Source organism: Scyliorhinus torazame, chromosome 21, assembly GCF_047496885.1.
Source record: "Scyliorhinus torazame isolate Kashiwa2021f chromosome 21, sScyTor2.1, whole genome shotgun sequence".
Lineage (NCBI taxonomy): Eukaryota > Metazoa > Chordata > Chondrichthyes > Carcharhiniformes > Scyliorhinidae > Scyliorhinus > Scyliorhinus torazame.
The window spans coordinates 119,639,239-119,662,754 of record NC_092727.1 but is presented as its reverse complement, the minus strand read 5'-3'; the positions used below and the strand labels follow the sequence as shown (position 1 = coordinate 119,662,754).

Below are 23,516 nucleotides of genomic sequence, written 5' to 3'. Positions count from 1 at the left end.
CTAAAGCATCCACATCCTTCTGGTAATGTGGCCACGAGAACTGCACGCAGTATTCCAAATGTGGCCTAACGAAAGTCCTATACAACTGTAACATGACCTGCCGACTCTTGTACTCAATACCCCATCCGAGGAAGGCAAGCATGCTGTATGCCTTCTTGACCACTCTATCGACCTGCGTTGCCACCTTCAGGGTACAATGGACCTTTTCCCAGGGTAGAGGGGTCAATTACTAGGGGGCATAGGTTTAAGATGAGAGGGGCAAGGTTTAGAGTAGATGCACGAGGCAAGTTTTTTACGCAGAGGGTAGTGGGTGCCTGGAACTTGCTACCGGAGGAGGTCGTGGAAGCAGGGACGATAGTGACATTTAAGGGGCATCTTGACAAATACATGAATAGGATGGGAATAGAGGGATAAGGACCCAGGAAGTGTAGAAGATTGTAGTTCAGTCGGGCAGCATGGTCGGCACGGGCTTGGAGGGCCGAAGGGCCTGTTCCTGTGCTGTACATTTCTTTGTTCTTTGACCTGAACTCCCAGATCTCTCTGTACATCAATTTTCCCCAGGACTCTTCCATTGACCGTATATTCCGCTCTTGAATTGGATCTTCCAAAATACATCACCTCGCATTTGCCTGGATTGAACTCCATCTGCCATTTCTCTGCCCAACTCTCCAATCTATCTATATTTTGCTGCATTCTCTGACAGTCCTCCTCGCTATCTGAAACTCCACCAATCTTAGTATCATCTGCAAACTTGCTAATCATTTATTAGTCATTCATTAGCTCTGAAAGCACAGGACAGGCGGAAGGGCGAGAATTGGAAATAGGCTTCCACCGATTTGCCATTTGCCAAGTGCCAGAAGGGGCAGAGCGGAAACGAGTAGCATCCTTGCTGTTCACAGACACTTCGCTGGGGATGAGCGGATTACCAAGTGTGTGCAGCTCTCACCCCTGAGTCTGAAGCTTTCGGGTTCAAGTCCCAAAGCAGCAATTAAATCAAAAAGCTGACAAATCCGTTCAGTACTCAGGGATTGAAGCTCCATCAGAGGCGTCTTTAGTTTTTTTTCAGCATATTTTTATTCGGTTTTTAACATTTTTTACATAAAACAAAACAATGCAAAAACAAAAAGAACAGCTGAACCCCCTCCCCACTTCATCAGCTAAAACCCCAATAATTCTATGGAACCCCCCCCCCCTCCCCAACCAGCCCCCTCCTCTTAGCGGCTGACGATAACCAATGTTTTAAAGTGTTGAATAAACAGACCCCATTTCTTGTGGAACCCCTCAATCGCCCCCCTCAAAGCAAACCTACCGTCTCCCAACACAGGAACTCCATTAGATCCCCCCCACCATGCCGAGGCACAGGATGGAGAAGCTGACCTCCACCCCGACGGGACCCGCCTGCGAGCAATCAGTGAGGCGAAGGCTAAAACATCTGCCCCCGCTCCCGTCTGCAACTCCGGCAGGTCTGAAACCCCAAATATGACCCCCCCCCGGGGACTGGGCTCCATGTCTACCTGCAGGATCGCCGACATGGTGCTGAAGGATGAACTCCAAAATTCCTCCAACTTTGGGCAAGACCAGAACATGTGTACATGGTTGGCCAGCCCTCTCCCACACTACTCGCAAACGTCCTTCACTCCCTCAAACAACCGGCTCATCTCGTCAGGCGCCATCTGTGCACCACCATTAACGGTATTAACCCAGCCTCAAACACGAGATTGAGGCATTCACCCTCCACAACCCCTCCTCCAACGCCAGCCCCAGGTTCTCCTCCCACTTAGATTTAACCCCCATCAGCTATGCCACATCCTCCAAAATCCTCACAAAAATCGGCAAGTGGGTGTGGGTCTAGGTAGAGTGCTTTTTCAGAGGGTCAATCCCTACAGTGCAGAAGGAGGCCATTTGGCCTATCGAGCCTGCACCAGCCTTGGAAAGAGCTCCCTACCTAGGCCAACACCTCCACCCTATCCCCGTAACCCATTGACACCTCCTACCCTTTCTGGACACTAAGGTGCAATTTTATCATGGCCAATCCACCTAACCTGCACATCTTTGGACTGTGGGAGGAAAGTGGAGCACCCGGAGGAAATCTACGCAGACACGGGGAGAAAGTGCAAACCCCACACAGTCACCCAAGGCCGCAATTGAACCCAGGTCCCTGGCGCTGTGAGGCAGCAGTGCTAACCACTGTGCCACAGCGCCACCCTTTTATCAAAGGATGAACTGTTAAAACTTGCACATTCCTTCTGAGATAAAGGTACCACATAACAATGGGTAGCAGGGTGGCACAATGGTTAGCACTGCTGCCCCACAGCACCAGGGACCAGGGTTCTATTCCGGTCTGGGGTCTGTCTGTGTGGCGTTTGCATTTTCTCCCCCTGTCTGCGTGGGTTTCCTCCAGGTGCTCCAGTTTCCTCCCACAGTCCAGAGATATGCAAGTTGGGTGGGGTTACAGGTATAGAGCAGGGGAGTGGGCCTAGGTAAGGTGCTCTTTCAGAGGATCGGTACTGACTCGATGGGCCGAATGGCCTCCTTCTGCATTGTATTGATTCCATGATCGGAGTGAAATAATTATGCATTCTATTTACCCAATTATATATGTACAGCAAACTCTTTCTTGAAAACTTAATTATTAGTAGGTTTATCCTAGGCCAAAACTAATTAACAGAGTGAAATATATTTACTCAGCCCATCACTGCTTCTCTAATTATCCTATTATTCTCTAATCTCAATGTTAAATGGATGGTACAAATGGGTTTTCCCTAGAGCTGTCAAAATATAGAACTACACGCTTGAAATATAATGCTACATATGCTGGAAATACACTGCAGGTATACCAGTACCTATAAACTCCACCTTTTAAAACATATATATTAAATCATCACGTTTGTACATTGTTATCGGTTCTGTGATAGCAGGCGCACCGGACTTACCTAATTGGAGCCATCCGAGAACAAGTTCAATAGCTCGGAGCTAACAGGTTGTAGGTTCCCGCACCACTGCAGGATTTAGGGATGTAATCTAGGCTGGCATTTCAGTGCAGTACTGAAGGGGTGCAGCATTGCCAAAGGTGCTGTCTTTCTGATGCGATTGTAAATCAGCACCTTGTCTGCCAATTCAGGTGGATGAAAAATACAAGGAGAAAGGAATTCTAGCAGCTATCCTGGCCTAACACATCTCCATCAACCAGTACCTTTATGAAAAGATTATCTGGTGATTGATTAGTTTGCTAATTGTGAGGATTGGCTATGCTCAGATTACTTATCCTGATTGCCTACGTGACCTCTGTGATTACACTTCAAAGGTATTTCATTGGTTGTGAAAGATTTTGGATTTTTCTAAATAAAGTTCTGTCCGAGTGAATCATCCACTTTGGGAAAAATAAGCAAACCCAATAATCGTCAAGAAAATCACGGTCCCTGGATAGTCAGAGGCCAGGCACAGCCCCCAAAATGCCCTCCAGGACTCCCTCAGAAGTCCCAACACAATAACTCGATGGGAATTGATCTTCCGATGGGTAAAGTCCCGGGACGCTCCAAAAATGCCTCCGAACCCGAGTTGGAGTCTGAGGTGTCCGGCCGTTCCAACTCACTTACCTGGATAGTTACCTCGCAAATGTTAGACAGAAAAATCCTGCTCTAATTACTGGGTAACAATGCAACTGAACCCCCCCCCCCTCCTTCCTCATTGCCTCTCCCCTTTGAATCCCCAGATCCAACCCCCCACTAACCCATCTTGACCTGACCCCTCCCCACCACCATCAGTACTGCTGCCCAGCTGCTCCTCGACCCAACCTAATCCAACCCCACTACCCAATACCGCCCCTGACTCCCGATTTTACCCGTGATGCCCCGACTCTCCAACGGCCAGACCTCACCACACTGCCAGCACGCACCATATGCCCATACCAACTTGCCTTGCTCACACGACCCCCTTACCCACATACCTCACCCACATAACACACTTTGGTTAACCGCCCTGCACATTTACCCACTTACCTTACCCCCCTTATCCTCTTATGTTCCCCACCCTCCGCACACCCACTTACCTTACTGACCCCTTTACACAGTTAGCTTCTCCCTACAGCTTTTCAAAGAAGCTTTGGGAGATTTAAACTGTTTATTGACCAGAATACAGCGGCTAGTGCTGTAAAAGGGAGACATGGCTTGCCTTCTCCCCCCCCCCCCCCCCCCCCCCCCCCCCCGACGATCCAGTGCTACAAAGAAGCAGTTCCATTTCAGGTTCGCTCCACATTTCTGGAAAGACCGGGAACAGAAATCGTGGCCAGAAATGTGGAACCCTGGTCTGGCGCAGAGGAGTAGGAGCGGCGAGGCGACCTGACTGTACTCCTCAGAAGATTCGGGCCTGTGTGTTTTAGCAATAACTGCAAACCATTGGTTTTTAATCAGCTGTTTGGTTCCATAATAATTTCAGAGGTATTAAATGGGTGCAAGCATCCTTGCTTAAAGTGATTGCAGATGTAAGACTGACTACCATGCTGTGTGAATACTGACTATTGATTCTCACCATGTGGTGATTCACAGGTTCCGCCACCGGCGATCGAGCGCCTCATTCACGAAGGACCAGAAATCAATGAAATGAACATGGTGGAAATGGCCAATCAGATCACGATGTTTGACTGGGAACTTTTCAATTGCGTGCATGAGGTACTAGGCTTCCGCAAATCTTCAAACTTCACCTTTTAATATAACATTAGGGGGACACAAGGGCACAACAGTAATGTCACTGGACTGGTAATCCAGAAACCCAGGCTAATGCTTTGGGAACATGGGTTCAAATTGCAATATGGCAGCTGATGCAAATTCAATTAAATTAATGAATAAAATTCAATTAATTAATCCCCCCAAAAATCAAGAATTAAAGCTAATCTCATTCATTGTAAAATTCCTACAGTGCCGGGGGAGGCCATTCAGCCCATCGAGTCTGCACTGGCCCTTTGAAAGAGCACCCCACCCAGACCCACTCCCCCACGCTATCCCCGCAACCCCACCTAACCTGCACATCATTGAACACTCAGGGACAATTTTAGCATGGCCAATCCACCTAACCTGCACATAGAATCATAGAATTTACAGTGCAGAAGGAGACCATTCAGCCCATCGAGTCTGCACCGGCCATTAGAAAGAGCACCCCCCACTTAAGCCCCACGCCTCCACCCTTACCCCTTTATCCCCGTAACCCAGAAACCCTACCTAACCTTTTTGGACACTAAGGGCAATTTAGAATGGCTAATCCACCTAATCTGCACATCTTTGAACAGTGGGAGGAAACCAGACCCACGGGGAGAACGTGCAAGCTCCACACAGAACAGTGGCCCAAGCCGGGAATCGAACCCGGGACCCTGGAGCTGTGAAACAACTGTGCTAACCACTGTGCTACTGTGCTGCTCTTTGGACTGTGGGAGGAAACCCATGCAGACACGGGGAGAACATGCAACCTCCACACAGACAATCACCCAAGGCCAGAATTGAACCCGGGTCCCAGGCGCTGTGAGGCAGCAGTGCTAACCAATGTGCCACCGTGCTGCCCGTAGTGAGTATAAATAGTGAGCATTAAAAACCATCATTGATTGTCAGAAAAACCCATCAGGTTCATTAATGTCCTGGAGGACATTCATCTGCTGTTCTTACCCGGTCTGGTCTACACATGACTCCAGACCCACAGCAATGTGGTTAACTCTTAACTGCCTTCAAAGGAGAAATATGGATGAGCAACAAAGGCTGGCAATGCCAGTGACATCCACATCCCAGAAGAATACATATTGCGTACAGTTTAAAGGGAAATCGGAAAGGCGAATATCAAAGGGTGGTTAAGGGGCAGCTGGGTGAAGACGTGAGGGAGAAGGGAATAGGAAGCTATGCCAATCGGGTTAGTTAAAGAGGGGTGGAGGAGGCTCGCATGGTGCAGAAACACTGGCAGAGACCAGTTGGGCTGAATGTTCTGTTCCTGCGCTGTCCACTCTTCGGCTCCGTGTTAATTTGCATCTGATTTCCTTTCAGCTGGAGCTGATCCATTATGTTTTTCGGAATGAGAGCATTCGGAGGCGAACAGCGAACCTGGAGCTGGTGCTGCAGCGGTGCAGCGAGGTGCAGCACTGGGTCGCCACTGAGATACTGATGTGTGAGCGCCTGGGCAAACGAGTGCAGCTCCTCAAAACCTTCATTAATATCGCTGCTCTGTAAGTGCTCACCCAGATTTAACGGGCACGACTAGTGTCTATGTGAGAGGAGAGCTGGCGGAATGCATTAAGAATTGTAACAGCAAGGTTTTGCCACCGTACCTTTCAGGCAATAGTGACCACAAAACTACCACTGATTGTAAAACCCATCTAGCTGGTTCACTAATTTCGGTAAGGAAGTCTGCTGTTTTCACCTGGTCTGGCCCAGATGTGACCCACTGCAATGCCTTAAGCGTCCTCTGAAATGGCCGAGTTGGCCACTCAGTTCAAGGGCAATTAGGGATGGGGTGACGAATGCTGCCCTTGCCAACGGTACCCCGCATTCCAGCAAAGAATAAAAGAAAGAGATCTCAACATGGGATCAATAGCCTGTCACCAATAGCTGCATGGTTACATAGGCAATAATTCAATAATATTTTATGGACCATAAATTGGTTAAGGGCGGTCAGGTGCTACATTAATGCAAATCTTTACACCTGATCACAGTGCTGCCACAGTGGAGTGCCCCTACAACTGATCTCCGTACCCTGGGCTTGGGAAAAGCAGCCAAAGTTCTGCCCCCAGATTGCCTATCCATCGACCTTCAGTTCAGAGACTTGTGCCCCTGAGATGGAAATGTGACGCCAGTTGTGACGCCAGGCACAGCGATGGCAAGGCTGATGGACCACAAACAGGCGAGATACAGGAAGCTGCTTGTTCACTGGCCCAATTCAGGAGCAGAGGGACGGAAGGAAAATAAATCCTGCAGTTTACCAGAAGCGATAAAAATCGTCCTTGTCAGGTGAATGAGCAGCTGAGATAAAGGATTTTGTTTACGATAAGGCAGTCGGAGCACTCCCATTCAGCATTAATCAGATACTACTTTCTGCAGGCAGTCTAGACATATCACTCACACCGCACAAGATAATCAGAGGCTTCAGTGTCAGAATTTGCAGGGGGTGCCTGCGCCTTGCTGACTGACTCCACCCAGCGTGTGTGTGTCGGCTGTGAATCACAAAGCGGGTGGCGTGCACTCAGCGAGACTTGTTATTCAAAATTCACATTCCTTAAGCTGACAGCTCCCTCGGCACCTGTTCAAGTCACCCAAACATCAACACTGCAAATCCTGGTGTACAGAGTTGAACTCCTGTCATCAGTAAATCCTCTTTAGCTTAATGGCTAACCATCAGTCATTGGCCATTCTGCTGTAACCCCCACACTCGCTGCAGCAAGAAGACTGAGCCCGGACCAATGTTCCCGTGCTGTTTGGACTGTAAATACCTTTAATTGACAGAGGTCGATAAACTCAACTGGATATCATTGCACCTAACACTGCTGGAGGGCACAGACCCTGTGAACAACACGGGAACAGTAATAATTAACATCAGGAAAACAAAATACCGTAGATGCTGGAAATCTGAAATCAATAAATTAAAAGATATATTAATGTGCACCTTTAAATAATAAATTAAAATACTTTTAGAAATAAAAATAATTAATATTAAGTCAGCAGTAAAAAAATTAGTTTTTTTTTAAAAGGGGCAATTTAGCGTGGCCAATCCACCTACCCTGCACATCTTTGGGTTGTGGGGGTGAGATCCATGCAAACACGGGGAGAATGTGCAAACTCCACACGGACAGTGACCCAGGGCCGGGATCGAACCCGGGTCCTCGGTGCCGTGAAGCAGCAGTGCTAACCACTGCGCCGCCATACAGTCCTGAAAATTAGTTGTTTTCATCCAGATATATTTACTGTGCCTTTACGTACATCAACACACTTCTAAAGGATACTTTTTCCTGTTTCACGGTGAGCCTTAATGCCCAAGAACAATGATTGGGACGTTGGTCTCTCTGCCCACGATTTTCGGACCATTTAAAATGCTGGGCAGGAGCGGTCCAAACTTCTGTTGTATGGGTTAGGTACCCTGCCCCAGGTGTCAAACAATAGAATTATCCTTGGACGCACTAGTTTGCGCCTCTGTGTCCTAACTGAACTGCAGAGAGATTGACTTCCTCCATCTGCTGATAGATTATTCTTACTGGAACCGAGGAGTAGCTCTCACAGCGTTTGAGATCTGCTCCGTTGTTTGTTTTTGCAGATGGAACAAAGAAAGTATTTCTTCTGCATTTACTGAGCACCTTTCGTGACTGTAGGATATCCCAAAGCTCTTTACAGTTAAGGAAGTATTTGAAGTGTAGTCACTGTTGTAGGAAACATGGCAGCCAATGAGTGCACAGCAAGATTCCTGACGTAGCAATGTGTTAATGAGCGGATCATCTGTTTTAATGATGTCGGTTGAGGGATAAATCCTGGACATGAGAACTTTGCTGCTTTTCTTCAAACTCATGTCCTGGGATCTTTTACCCTATTTCAACCTTTGGCCTTGTCATTCAGCTCCTGTGCAGCCCTGCTCCCCTTGCCGCACCGTCAACCAATGCCAGCCCTAACATGTGGAGTTCTCTTTCTAAACCCCTCTGTGTCATTCCTTCTCTCCCACCTTTCAGAAAGTCCCCAAATCTTGGGCGGTATTCTTCCCGCCCCTCCCGCCGGGTGGGAGAATCGCCGGGGCACCGTGCGAATCGCGCCACGCCGTCCCGATCCCCGCACGCGATTCTCCCCACCCCCCCCCCCCCCCCGAAACCAGCACCGCGCGAATCGCGCCGGGCCGCTCGGAGAATCGGCGCAAGCGGCGATTCTCCGGCCCGGATGGGCTGAGCCGCGCAAGCGGCCTAGTCCCGCCGGCGCCGTCCACACCTGGTCGATGCCGGCGGGTACTCGTCGGGAAGGCTTGGGGGGGCGGCCTGTGGGAGTGGAGAGGGGGGCTCCGTTCCCAGGGGGGCCTCCAGAGTGGGGGGGGGGGGGGGGAGCCTGGTATGCAATCGGGACCAACCGATCGGCGGGCCGGCCTCTGTCGGCGGGCCTCCTTTCTTCCGCCGGCGAGCCTGGATCCATGCGCCATGTTTGTGCGGGGCGGCCTGGGGGAGGACGGCCACCGCGCATGCGCTAGTTGCCGTCTTTTACGCGCCGCCGGGTCTCTGACGCCGCGCCGAGGCCCCACCCCTGTAAATCGCACGACGCCCCTGCTAGCCCCACGGAGGGGGGAGAATAGGGGTCTGGGAACGGGTGCCGTCGCCAGAGTAAAACACTCCATTTTTTACTCCTGCGTCGGCACTTAGACTCCCGTTGGGAGAATCCCGCCCATGACCATTTTGGCCAGACTGTGAAATATTCTTCCCTAACCCTGCTACCCATCTTGATGCCCGTTTTCTCCCCTGTGAGATGCCTCAGAATATTTACTCCGTTAAAGATGCTGTCTCAATGGACGTTGATGCTGTGGCATGCTTCATGGGATGCAGCCATGAGCAGTTGCGCTTTTGATTCCCAGTCATTAAAACAGATATTTCTTCACCCCTGACCTTGTTAAGCCCTTCGGGTTTTCTGACTCGCCTTTGAGAGAATTCCACCTTTCAACAAAGGTTTTGGTCACCCACTCGTTAGCTCCTTTCATGGCGTGACAACTCTTTTCATCACACCAAGGTGCCCCAGGACATTTTATACATTAACAGGTGCCGTGTGGAATTGCAAATTGCTGGGCTCAAAAAGCTGTGAGAAAATGTTGTGGTTGAGTTGCCCCTCCCTGGTACGCGGGAATATTTCACCTGTCGCTCTTAACATCTGCCCTCACTTTCCAGCTGTAGGGAGAAGCAGAACCTGTTCTCATTCTTTGCCATCATCATGGGTTTGTGCAACGCAGCAGTCAGCCGCCTTTGTCTGACCTGGGAGGTGAGTCAACCACAGGACAATCTCAGCATGCCTAAATTTAACAGCCTCTCATGTTTATGCTCATTGTCACAGTTATTATGAACCTACGTTAATACTGCACTAATTAGATGAAACACTGGTTCCGACTCAACTGGAGTATTGCATCCAGCTCTGAGCACCACACTGTAGGAAAGATGTGAAGGCATTAGAGGGAATGTGGGAAAGATTCACGAGGCTGGTTACAAGGCTGAGGAACTTCAGTTACTTCGATAGATTAGAGGGTTGGCACAGTTTTCCTTGGAGAAGAGTAGGTTGAGAAGAAATCTGATAGAGGTATTCAACGTCATAAAAGGCTTGGACAGTGTAGATGGGGAAATGTATTCTCATTAGCGGAAGGCTTAAGAATGAGAGGATTTAAGGTCATTGGCACAGGAAGCCATGCAGACATGAGAATAAAATCTTTGACACAGCAAGGGGTTAGGATTGGGAATGCGCTCCCGCAGAGTGTGGCGGAGGCAGGTTCAATCGAGACCCGCAAGAGGGAATTGGATTATTATCTGAAAAGGAAGAATGTGCAAGGTTATGGGGAGATGGTGAGTTGCTCATGCAGGGAGCTAGTGCAGGCAAGATGGGCGGAATGGCCTCCCGTGCTGCAACGATTCTGTGGTATTACCAATTAGGTTTTCTGATAATCTCCGGTGTTCTGGTATCCAGCTCACCGTATTTATTATGACAAACATAAGGGGCTGGATTCTCCGCTGTCGGGATTTTCCGTTGCACCGGCAGCCCGGGGGAGGGGGGGGGGGTTCCCGACCGCATGGGGCTGCCCACCGCTTTGGCTGGCTGGGGAGACTGCCAGTGCGGCGGGCCGGTGAATGGCGCCCACGATTTTTTTTTACAAGTTCTGGCCTGGACATCTCTCCTGTCCTGAAGGCAACAATCTTCTCCGAGAGTGGAGTATAAATCCACAACCTTCCCCCGGGGCAGGGGCAATGCCACTGGCACAGCCAAACTGAAATGTAAACCTCAACCCATCCGATGCTCTTTGCCCCAGCTCACCTGCCACCCCACTTTTCCTGGCCTCCTGTCCCTAATGCCTTCATTTTCAAAATGTTTTAAAATATTCATTAATGGGATGTGGGCGTCGCTGGTCAGGCCAGCATTTATTGCCCGGCCCTAGTTGCCCTTCAGAAGGTGGTGGTGAGCTGCCTTCTTGAACCGCTGCAGTCCCGGAGATGTAAGTACACCCACTGTGCTGTTAGGGAGGGAGTTCCAGGATGTTGCCCCAGCGACAATGAAGGAACGGCGGTGCTATATTTCCAAGTCGGGGTGGGTGAGTGACTTGGAGAGGAACCTCCAGGTGGTGGAGTTCCCAGGTATCTGCTGCTCTTGTCCTTCGGAATCTTGCCAACCCAAGAAACCTCACTCCTCGACCGAGTTTCCGATTTCTACCTGAGCTTTTCAAAAAGAACCGTTTCTAATTCCAACTTTGTCTTGTTTACTTGACAGAAACTGCCTGCAAAATGCAAAAAGCTGTTCCAGAAATTCGAGAGCTTAACGGTAAGTGAAGGACAGCCCCTCGCTCTGGATTAAATGATTTGGCTCAGCGGTTAAGGTGCTGGATATTCGGCCTTATTCGCCACTAAGGGGTAATCCCCATGGACAAGGCATTGACCAGGTGCACGATAGCACAGTGGATAGCACAATTGGTTCACAGCTCCAGGGTCCCAGGTTCGATTCCCGGCTTGGGTCACTGTCTGTGCGGAGTCTGCACGTTCTCCCCGTGTCTGCGTGGGTTTCCTCCGGGTGCTCCGGTTTCCTCCCACAGTCCAAAGATGTGCAGGTTAGGTGGATTGGCCATGATAAATTGCCCTTAGTGTCCAAAATTTCCCTTAGTGTTGGGTGGGGTTACTGGGTATGGGATAGGGTGGAGGTGTGGGCTTGGGTGGGGTGCTCTTTCAAAGAGCCGATGCAGGCTCGATGGGCTGAATGGCCTCCTTCCGCACTGTAAATTCTGTGAAAGAATACTATGAAAGGTGCTGAATGGTCACAAGTGTTGCTGGAAAGCTATTAGGAGGCTTGACCCCTAACCAGAGTGGCGGGATCAGGCTAAGTTTACACTCTTCTAGTCCTTGGTCTATTAAAAACTTGACTCCCATTTTAATCAAAAATCTGTTTAACTCAGCCTTGAGTATACTCAATGACCCAGCTTCCACTGCTCGCCGGGGAAGTGAATTCCGAACGCCAGCAACCGACCCTCTGAGAGAAGAAATTCCTCCTCGTCGCCAGTTTAAATGGGAGACAACTTTACTTTGAAACTGTACGCCTCTGGCCATCCTCTCAGATTATCTGTCAGCTTTCAAATTATTTGCAGTGATATGTCACACCCTCCCTGTAATAACTTCAAGTGGTTAGCACTGCTGCCTCACAGTGGGTTTCCTCCGGGTGCTCCGGTTTCCTCCCACAGTCCAATGGTCGGCAGGTTAGGTGGATTGGCCATTCTAAAATTGTCCCTTACTGCTCAAAGATGTGCAGGTTAAGTGGATTAGTGTCTCAAAATGTGCAGATTAGGTGGGGTTACAGGGATAAGGTGGGGGGAATGGGCCTAGTTGGGGTACTCTTTCAGAGGGTCGGTGCAGACACAATGGCTGAATTGCCCCCTTCTGCACTGTAGGGATTCTAGCGTTCAATTGGCCCCACCAGTTAACTTGTAAGAATACTACACCAACTCTGTGGTACCAGGGCAATTTTATTCTAACTATAAAAAAACTAGTTGCTTTGAAGCGGTATTTCCACACTTGGCTCTAGGTTTCAACTACTGAGACGGGTTCCAGCACATCCCAGCGAATTCCCAGCTCACATGGACCCCTCCCTCAGCGAACATCCCTTAAAGGAGCTCGCCCTTACACTCGCACTCCATAATATAGGAAAGGAAATTGCCCTGGTACCACAGAGTTGGTGTAATATTTAAAACCCACAGCATGAACTACCCCTGCGCCCCCCCCCCCCCCTCCTTCACCAAGCTAATGGTTTTGTTATCAGTTGCATTGGGAAGAAACCCTTCTATTTTTCTTGGACTAGATTTTCTTCCAAGTCCAAACTTCGCCAACCAGTCGCTCTGGGAAACCAACCAGCGCCTTTATGACACGACGTCTGGGGGGAAAATGTGGTGCAATAATCAGGAGGGTAGTTAATTCACGTGGCTATTCTAGATTTCATTGTACTGAGGGCCTTTTTCTTTTATTTTTACAGGACCCCTCTCGTAATCATAAATCCTATCGAGACGCCATTGCCAGGATGAACCCTCCCCTTATTCCTTTTGTCCCCTTGCTGCTGAAAGGTAAGACTGTGACACTACCACTGGAACCAGGTCCGACTTAATACAGACCGGCTTCTTTGAATCATAATGGACAGAATAGGCCCATTCGGCGCATTGCACCTCTGCTAGCTCTTTGATTAGTCCCGCTGACCTGCTTTCCCCCCCATATCCCTGCAAATCTTTCCTTTTTGGGTGTGAAATGAAAAAATTAAATGAAAATCGCTTATTGTCACAAGTAGGCTTCAAATGAAGTGACTGTGAAAAGCCCCTAGTCGCCACATTCCGGCGCCTGTTCGGGGAGGCTGGTACGGGAATCGAACCATGCTGCTGGCCTGCCTTGGTCTGCTTTCAAAGCCAGCGATTTATCCCTGTGCTAAACAATTCCCTCATGAAAACTACCGCCGAATCTGCATTCCAAAGTGTAATAACTTGCTGCATATTAACATCTCCATCTGGTCACTTTGCCAATTATCTTCAGTCTCTGTCCTCTGGTCACTCACCCTGTTTCCACTTCAGCGCAACGGGCCTTTTGTCATGTCCCCGCTGAAGTTCTGAGCTGGAGAGCTTGCTGTTGCCTTGAAGCCAAGTGGCTGACTTCACCCCCAACCAGAACCTGTTCCAAACCCTTGAAAGCAGAAAATGACCTAGGAACGCTGCAATGAGTTATTCCAACTTGGCTAATTCCAGAAGTGAACGCTGCTTGCACCTGTTATAAAACTCGGCCGATAACTGATTCCTGATCAGAGCTCAGTTGGGCGTTCCTGATTTCTATGGTTGATTGCATACAGGCTGTATAATTAGCCTTACTGTCCTTGTGCTAATCCACTCAGATCCATTCACAGTGCTGTGAATCTGGAATCACGCGCAGATTTCCGGCGCATATTAATAAACCAGATGGGTTTTTAATGGCAAGCGATGATAGTTCCAGAGATAGCTCGAGCTTTCAATTCTGGATTTTATGAAATGATTTTAAATTCCACCAGCTGCCACGGTGGGATTTGAACCTGTGTCCCCAGAGCATTAGTCGGCGGCCCCAGGATTACGAGTCCAGTGATATTATCACCATGCTACCGTTTCCCCTGTGTTCTGCCTGAATGTCGCAACTTCCACAACTCCAGGACATCACAAAGCAGTTCACCCCAAATTAAGTTTTGTTTGAAGTGTAATTAATGATTTTCACACAGCAAGCTCCCACTCAAAAGGCAACAAAAAGTATTATTATTTTTTTTACTAATCTTTATTGTCAGAAGTAGGCTTACATTAACACTGCAATCAAGTTACTGTTAAAAGCCCCTAGCTGCCAGATTCCAGCGCCAGTTCGGTTCCACTGAGGAAGAATTCAGAATGTCCAATTCACCAGTGATCTTGGCTAAGGGTGAACATTTGCCAGGACACCGGAGACAAGTCTGCTGCCCTTCTTCAAAGTAGGGCCATGGGATAGTTTCAATCCACCCGAGGGTACGGGGGGGGGGGTTTAAACACTTCCTCTGACAACAGATAACCATTTGACGTTTATATTCACTCACCTAGATTCATGTGTGAGGGACTGCGAGGGACCAGGAGGTGGCAGTTTCCCAGGGAGCTACCTGGGCAATGAAGGAGTTGGAAAGTCCCTTCCAACAGTCACTTGAGCAGCACCTATGAAGGTTGATGGCTCCTCCCCATGAGCAGGTCTGCTGTGTTTCCCAATGTGCACAGACCCCGAGATTTCAAAGCCAGACCAGTCTAAAGATCACCTTTCACCAGCAATTCACAGTGCAAAGGCAGATTGGCAGAACTTTCTCGGAACACAATTATTGCGGAATAGTTGCAAATTTGCCTGTTTCTCCTGCTTAGACCTAAAAGTACATTGTGAGCTTCTGTGTGAAAACGGCCAGAGGAAAGTGGGGAAACAGAGACCCTGGAAAAAGGGGCGAAAAATAATATCCAGTTACAGATCAGTAAAAATCAATGCACTAAACGTCCCTCTATCCAGGGGAAGAGTTGAAGAATACCTGAAACATTCCATTTAATTGTTGTCTTAAGATTCCATCTCTGAGACACAATAATTAGTCCTGAGTGTGGACAATGTGACTTAATACAAAACTCTTGATGGTTTGAAGTAGTTATAATTACTAGACCATTTACAGTGATTTTCTTTCTTGGTGACTTTTCCAGACATGACCTTTATACATGAGGGCAACAAAACGATCCTGAATCAATTGGTGAACTTTGAGAAAATGGTGAGTATTTTTTTCACTGTTCGAGCGCACGCCATTGTCAATCCAGAAAGACACTGCACTTCCTAGTCTCCACTGCATTCCCCAGTCTAGTAAGGGACAGTGTTCTAGCAAACTGCATCTCCCAGTCTTTATTGGGCAAGGTTCTATCACACTGCATCCTCCAGTCCCTAACTGGACACTGTTCTGGCAAACTGCTTCCCCCTGTCTCCAATACAACAGTATTCTAGCACACTGCATCCTCCAGCCTCCAAAGGGACAGTATTCTAGCACACTACATCCCGCAGTCTCCAAAGGTTCAGTATTCTAGCACACCATCCCGCAGTCTCCAAAGGGAGTGTTCTAGAACGCTACATCCCGCAGTCTCCAAAGGGAGATTATTCTAGCAAACTACATTCCGCAGTCTCCAAAGGGAGAGTGTTCTAGCACACCATATCCTGCAGTCGCCAAAGGGACAATGTTCTAGCACACTATATCCTGCAATCGCCAAAGGGACAGTATTCTGGCACACTGCATCCCCAGTCCCGTGACCTAAAATCTAGGGAACATGACCTGAAACTCTGCAACCCAACACCTTTCTAACAATGAAACACAGCACATACATTAGAATCATACAATTGAACTTACTGAGAACAATGAAGACATCGAGACATCCGAAACTACTTGAAAGTAATGATGGCAACAGCCAGCTGATCATCATCACATGGTGGAAGCATGTTGTCTTTCAAAACTCCCATCTCAGAGACCCAATGTTGATCAGTATGTGGACACTGTAGCTTAATACAAAACTCTTGTGAGTCAGCTTGTATATTTGCAATGATTAATTTAATTGAAGGAAGCTCTTCAGTTGTCCTGAAGGTATTAAGTCACACAGTACAGAAAAAAACTCTCAGCTGCATTATCAGCTGGGATATCGGCTCAGTGCTACATTGGTTTACCCCTCTAAAACAGGGAGCAGGGAACGTTACCTTCAGCTTCTTTTGATGAGAACAAATCTGTTTGCACGGGTAGCTACAATTGGGGAATCATAATCTCTTTGCACCTTTTCATTAAATATCTTGAAGGGTGGAATATGATCCCTGATCCCACTCCTTTAGCATGAATCTTGCAATGAACCCAGTCTCCAGAGAGATCTCAGAAAAAGGCTAGTTTCACCAGTGAGATTCACCAGATCCATGACCGGTAAATTGGTAATATTGAACACCAATCATTTCCAACGTGCCCCTGACATGGAGCGCAAACCTGGTGCCAGTCAGACCTCACTCGTCGCACACAAGTGTTTTCCTGAATCCCTGCGCTGTGAAAGTTGCTTGCTCAGGTTCCCAACTGTGGTGCACCGTCTCATGAGGGACTGGGAGATGATTGTCTCCGACAGATAAAACGGATAAGTCCGACGACACGTTCGTCAAGCAGCATCAGTTTCTGAAACGCTGACTCACTCTGCGGCGCAAATTGTTAAATTTATGGGCTGTTAGTATTTTGGCGAAGCTGTGACACGGCAATAATGCAAACCTATGGCAGGTGATTACTCATGAACTCCACAGAATGTGAGTTCCTTATCTCTTTCCTATCATTACGGGGAGGAGTTGGCCGCTGTCGTGCTTGTCCTGGTAGCTGGAACATCGAGCAGCAGAGGATAAGGTGAAGAAGGGAATGGCTGCATAGCATGGGCCAACCTTACAACAATGAACTGCATTTATATAGCGCTTTTAACATGGTTGAATGTCGAAAAGTACGTCATCGGATTGCAATAAGATAGAAATTGGCAAGGAACAGGAAAATAGTTAGATACGGGCAGCACAGTAGCACAGTGGTTAGCATTGTTCCTTCACAGCTCCAGGGCCCCAGGTTTGATTCCTGTCTGTGCGGAGTCTGCACGTTCTCCCGTGTGTGCGTGGGTTTCCTCCGGGTGCTCCGATTTCCTCCCACAGTCCAAAGATGTGCAGGTTAGGTGGATTGGCCATGCTAAATTTCCCCTTAGTGTCCAAAAGGTTTATGTGGGGTTACTGGGTTATGGGAATAGGGTGGAGGTGTGGGCTTAAGTAGGATGTTCTTTCCAAGGGCCGGTGCAGAATCGATGGGCCAAATGGCCTCCTTCTGCATTGTAAATTCTATGATTCTATGCAAGGTTGCGTTAATTGAAGTGTGTTTAGGTATCAAAAAAGGATCTTGTCCTTTGGTACATTAACAAATCTTTTGCATTGGATCAAGTATCTCCTTCTCTCTTACAGCACATGGTGGCCAACGCGGTACGGACCATGAGGAGATATCGAAGTACCCCCCTCAGTAAGTTAACGGAGAGAAAGTAAACAGTCGGTGCTTTGACAGCTAGTTAATCTAAATGGGAGCAGTGGATGCCATCCTCGGGGGCACGCGTTGTGGGGGCACGCAAGCCAACTTACATTTGTTCAAAGCAAATAACGCAGTCCATCTGTTTTCTTTCCTCTCTCAAGTTAGTGTTCTTTTTTTTTAATAAACGTTTTATTGAGGTATTTCTTTGGCATTTTAACAGCAACAAAATCGACAATATAAATAACAAGAGAAATATATACATAGTACAAATTCCACCACCCTCTCCCGCAGGTCTTGCCATTACTTACCCCCCTAACCTACACTAAGCTAACCCCACTCTCCCCCCCCCCCCCCCCCACCACCCCCCCCCCCCCCACCTTTTCTGCTGACGATTAGTTCTCTGCGAGGAAGTCGACGAATGGTTGCCCCCTCCAGGCGAACCCCAGCAGAGACCCTCTCATGGCGAACTTAATTTTCTCCAGGCAGAGGAAGCCTGCCATGTCTGAAAGCCAGGTCTCCAATTTTGGGGGCTTTGAGTCTCTCCACGACAGCAATAAACGCCTCTGGGCTACCAGGGAAGCAAAGGCCAGAACGTCTGCCTCTTTCTCCTCCTGGATTCCTGGACCCTGTCATACCCCAAAAATCGCCACCTCCGGACTCATTACCACCCTCATATTTAATACTGTGGACATGGCGTCAGCAAACCCCTGCCCAAATCCCCTCAGTTTTGGACATGCCCAGAACATGTGGACATGGTTCGCTGGTCCTCCTGCACACTTTGCGCATCTGTCCTCCACCCCAAAGAACCTGCTCATCCGGGCCACCGTCATGTGAGCCCGGTGAACAACCTTAAATTGTATCAGGCTGAGCCTGGCACATGTTGCGGTAGCATTGACCCTTCCTAACCTGTCTGCCCAAAGGCCCTCCTCTATCTCCCCCCCCCCCCCCCTCCCCCCCCCCCCCCCCAAGGTCCTCCTCCCACTTTCGCTTCAGCTCCTCGGTCTGCGTCTCCTCCGAACCCATAAGCTCTTTATATATGTCCCAGACGCTCGCCTCCCCTATCCATCCTCCCGAGACCACCCTGTCCTGAATCCCCCTTAACGGCAGAAGTGGGAAGCTTGGCTCCTGCTTCCTCAAAAAGTCCCATACCTGTAAATATCGGAGTTCACTTCCTCCAGCCAATGCAAACTTCTCCTCCAGCGCCCTCATACTCGGGAGCTACCTTCCAAGAACAAATCCCCCATCCTCTCATTCCCCACTCTCCGCCAAATTCGGAACCCCCCCGTCCATCCTCCCCGGGGCAAACCTATGATTGTCGCAGATTGGGGACAAGACCGATGCCCCCTCTGCTCCCACCTGCCTCCTCCACTGCCTCCAGACTCTCAGGGCTGCCACCACCACTGGACTGGTGGAGTACCGCGCCAACGGGAACGGCACCAGTGCCCCTAAACTTGTGCCCTCACACAAAGCCGCCTCCATGCGCACCCACGCCGGCTGCCCCCCTTACCAGCCACCTCCTCACCATGGCTATGTTAGCCGCCCAGTAGTAATTACTGAAATTCGGCAGCGCCAGCCCACCATCTCCCCGGTTCCACTCAATCATTGCTCTCTTCACCCGCGGGGGCTTACCCCCCCCCCCCCCCCCCCCCCCCCCACACACACACACACAAAGCCCATAATAATCTTACTAATCTGCTTAAAAAAGGACCGCGGGATGATGATGGGGAGGCACTGGAAAACGAAAAGGAATCTCGGGAGTACCATCATTTTTACCGACTGCACCCTACCCGCCAGAGACAATGGGAGCGCATCCCATCTCCGGAAATCCTCCTGATCCACCAACCGGGCCAGGTTCAATTCATGTAGCCTGTCCCAATCCCTCGCCACCTGAATACCCAGGTACCTAAAACTGTCCCCTACCACTCTGAACGGCAGTTCCCCAATCGCCTCTCCTGACCTCTCGCCTGAACCACAAACAACTTGCTCTTCTCCATATTGAGCTTATACCCCGAAAAATGGCCGAACCCCCCCCCGGACCAACCCCTTCCAGCCCCTTGAGGCCCTCCGAGCGGCTCTATCGCCAGCGCAAACAGCAGTGGGGAGAGGGGACATCCCTGTCTCGTCCCCCGGTATTCCGAAGTCCTCCTATTTGTCCGTACACTAGCTACCGGCGGCCGGTACTGCAACCTAACCCTGTCAACAAAGCCCCTCCCAAACCCGAACCGCTCCAGCACCTCCCATAAGTAATCCCACTCGACCAGGCCGAAGGCTTTTTCCACGTCCATCGCAACCACCACTTCAACTTCCCTGCCTTCCGGGGGCATCAGGATCACATTGAGCCAGGTTAGTGTTGTTGATGTTGAGGTGAAGGGCTGCCCTTTTTTACAAAAAGACTTGTTCTTCAGGGTGTGAATCATGAGGCTCAGGCCGTACTTGCCTGAGAAGGTGACTGTCGGCCGCCTGCTCACAATTGTTTCAGCAGCTGCGTGGTTAGCTGGGGCTGCTTGAGAGGGCCTGACCAAGTGAACCACTGAGACTGGAGCGAGAAGGAGGCCAGGTCAGATCAGGGGCAGCAGGTCCCCATCCCTGAGGTGACTGAGCTTTTACAACAACCTGACAGCTTACATGGCCATTCTGTCTGGCCTCAGTTATGAGATTTCCCAGCTTGTGCTGTTGGATTTGACCTCAAGGCCTTCAGGTTTCCCGACCAGCATCATAAACACCACAGTACTGCAATCCCATGAAGTTGACAATCCAGCGTTTAGAAAGAGGCGGGAAAACTTCATAAACAGTGACGTGGCAGCCAATAATGTTGGGAACGCAGATAATAAATTAAAAAGCCACTAGACCTGTAACATTAACAATCTTGCAACAAATATCTCACTGCTGAAGGTGTCTCATTCAGCTCTATTTTACTCGAGTAAGAACTGTAGGCGAGAGAATTGGTCGGCTACCGGTTATGAAGGGCATCATAGTCACGCCTTATATCCGCATGCTAGCGAATAAATGGATAGCCAACAGGGTGAGGGACTGGAGCTCATATTTATCCTCACTAGGTGGGCTGATTGGGTTTCGGGGATAGGGTGGAGGTGTGGGGCTTAAGTAGGGTGCTCTTTCCAAGGGCCGATGCAGACTCGATGGGCCGAATGGCCTCCTTCTGCACTGTAAGCTCTTATGTTCTAAACCAGGAATTGCTCAGAGAGCCTGTATCACCCCCGTTACCATATTGGCTATGTGCAGCTGAAGCAGCAAAGGCCGAGAACGAACTTGTGCTTTTCCCAGCCTGTGTTGCTTAGCTTGGCGACCGGGTGATGCACTGGGCACTGGGGCTGTTTAGCACAGGGCTAAATCGCTGGCTTTGAAAGCAGACCAAGGCAGGCCAGCAGCACGGTTCGATTCCCGTACCAGCCTCCCCGAACAGGCGCCGGAATATGGCGACTAGGGGCTTTTCACAGTAACTTCATTTGAAGCCTACTTGTGACAATACGCAATTTAAAAAAAATAAAGGGAAGAAGAAAAAATAAAGCATTTCTATAGCACCTTTCGCAATCTCAGGGCTTCCCAAAGCATTTTACAACTATTGAAGTAGTTTTGAGCACAGTCACTGTTGCTACGTCAGGAAGTTGGCAGCCAATTTGCGCACAGAAAGCTCCCACAAGCAGCAGTGTGACAATGACCTGATTGTCTGAGCATTTGGTGATGTTTACTGGGGATAAATATCGGTTAGACACTGCTCCTCTTTGAAGTAGTGACGCTGGATTGTAGAAATCTTACCAAGAGGGTAGACCGGCTATCGGTTTAATGTCTCATCTGCTGGATGACATCTCCAACGATGCAGCACTCCCTCTGTACTCCACTGGGAGTGTCAGCCTAAGTTCTGTGCTCAGGTCCCTGAAGTAGGACTTGAACTCACAACCTTCATTATACGAGAGTGCGGCCAACTCAACCACGGGTGTCGCTGGACCGTTTGGCACTGAGAATTGCTGCTCCCTCACTCACAGCGTTTTCTTTTCCTTCCTTAACAGAGCCGGCATCAGAATCGGCTGCAAACCACATTGAGATTAAGGCGTACGTCCGTCAGCTCCATGTGATCGACAATCAGCAGTTGCTTTACGACCTCTCTTACAGACTAGAGCCCAAGGACCCATGACCATGGAGTGCTGTGCTCTGCTCGGAGTCTGCAATGCTAGCCAATGGCGTTGAAAGTGTATGTGGCTGTGCCACTGCTGATCTGAACTCACTGTGTGTGACTGTAGAACCACCGACCTACCAAAAGACATCTGCCACAAGCTGAATGTGCACTAGAAAAGCTGACCTCAAAGTGGCTTTGAACCTATCCCAGACGCATTCACACATTCAATATATTACACTGGACTACTGCAGCCCAGGAACACTTGTGGTGTGCGCCCAGTATTCTTTCAAGAGATTTGTGCACTAATATGGGACCTTGAGCAGAGAACACTGAATGCCTGCAAACCCTCTGGGACTATTACTTTTTGATACTTTCTGTTTAATAAAACCATGGATTCATGTGTTTGGAAACCAAGAGATACTGCCAGGCAACACAGAAGACGAAAACAGAATGGGGAAGTGGAGAGAGGCTGGGAGTGATACAGGTGTACAGGTCATTCTCGGGAATATCCTCATTTCTGCTTGTACCCAGTACAATTCACTTAACTGAAGATTCAAATCCAAGGCCTTCAGTATTAACACTACTGCAATAGATGGTGACACAGGACATTGGCTCCCTCTTTTGGCAAGATACGGACAGCTTAGGTTTTAAACCTGAATCTGGTAAATGCCAATTGCACCGTTGCGGATGTGAAACTAGCAACCAGTAACGACACTACACATTGTGGCTTCACCCTCTAATTTTGAAATATTTATTTATTTCCCTTACATTGATAAAATTCCCGCCTCGCTGCCCACTTCCGATGACAGGAAGATCGGCAGTTCCTCACTCAATACTGATGCGTCCCTGGACCAGGACGACAGATGTAAGAGCAACGTGAAGATTAATAGAGAGGGATACACTAGTGCTCTTTATTTCCTTTGCCTCCATCTATGTGGGGAAACTCCCTATGCTGCTGTGTAATACCTCTCTGGGATTCATGGGTGTAACTTCATACACTACCAACAGATGGAGCATTATGAAGCTCCGTTTCCACATTTCCAACATCTCCCCACCAGTCTGACACTGAATCAGTATAACGCCTTTCTTAGAGTTGTAATCTTTGATTTGCTGTAGAATTTACATTGTAATATAAAATGGATCAATTATTTAACAGTTTTTAATTTCAATATTGCATTTAGGGAATCATTTCTACATTTCTAAAACGTTTTGTACAAAGAATGCTTTTTTTCATTTGGATTTATTTTGAGTTTATGGGTGTCGATATGCAGTGTTGTCAGGTTATCTCTGTGTCTTGTCTACTTGTAAAGAAAGCACTTACAGATCAGACTAAAATTATGCGTAAAGGAATAAACAATTTTTCTAAAAGATTTGGTTTCATATTTTCCAGATATAGGAATGTGCGGCTAAGAACTGAACACAATGCTTTTTTTTTTTATTTAGAACACCCAATTCTTTTTTTCGCAATTAAGGGGCAATTTAGCGCGGCCAATCCACCCACCCTGCACATCTTTTGGGTTGTGGGGACGAGGCCCACGCAGACAGGGGGAGAATGTGCAAATTCCACACGGACAGTGACCCAGAGCCGGGAACAAACCCGGGTCCTCAGCGCT

The 23,516-nt window shown here is 48.9% G+C and overlaps 1 protein-coding gene across 1 annotated transcript in view; it reads left to right on the top strand.

The window, feature by feature from the left end:
- The window catches only part of rapgefl1 (Rap guanine nucleotide exchange factor (GEF)-like 1), a 79,369-nt gene extending 56,098 nt beyond the window's left edge, over nucleotides 1–23,271 (top strand). Inside the window, exons 10-17 of the mRNA XM_072487401.1 lie at nucleotides 4,545–4,667; nucleotides 6,021–6,199; nucleotides 9,872–9,962; nucleotides 11,451–11,501; nucleotides 13,194–13,281; nucleotides 15,418–15,482; nucleotides 17,711–17,765; nucleotides 21,797–23,271. Coding sequence (XP_072343502.1) covers nucleotides 4,545–4,667; nucleotides 6,021–6,199; nucleotides 9,872–9,962; nucleotides 11,451–11,501; nucleotides 13,194–13,281; nucleotides 15,418–15,482; nucleotides 17,711–17,765; nucleotides 21,797–21,921 — 777 coding nt within the window. The 3' untranslated portion in view covers nucleotides 21,922–23,271. The remainder of the gene's footprint in view (nucleotides 1–4,544; nucleotides 4,668–6,020; nucleotides 6,200–9,871; nucleotides 9,963–11,450; nucleotides 11,502–13,193; nucleotides 13,282–15,417; nucleotides 15,483–17,710; nucleotides 17,766–21,796) is intronic.
- The last annotated feature ends 245 nt before the right edge of the window (nucleotides 23,272–23,516 follow it).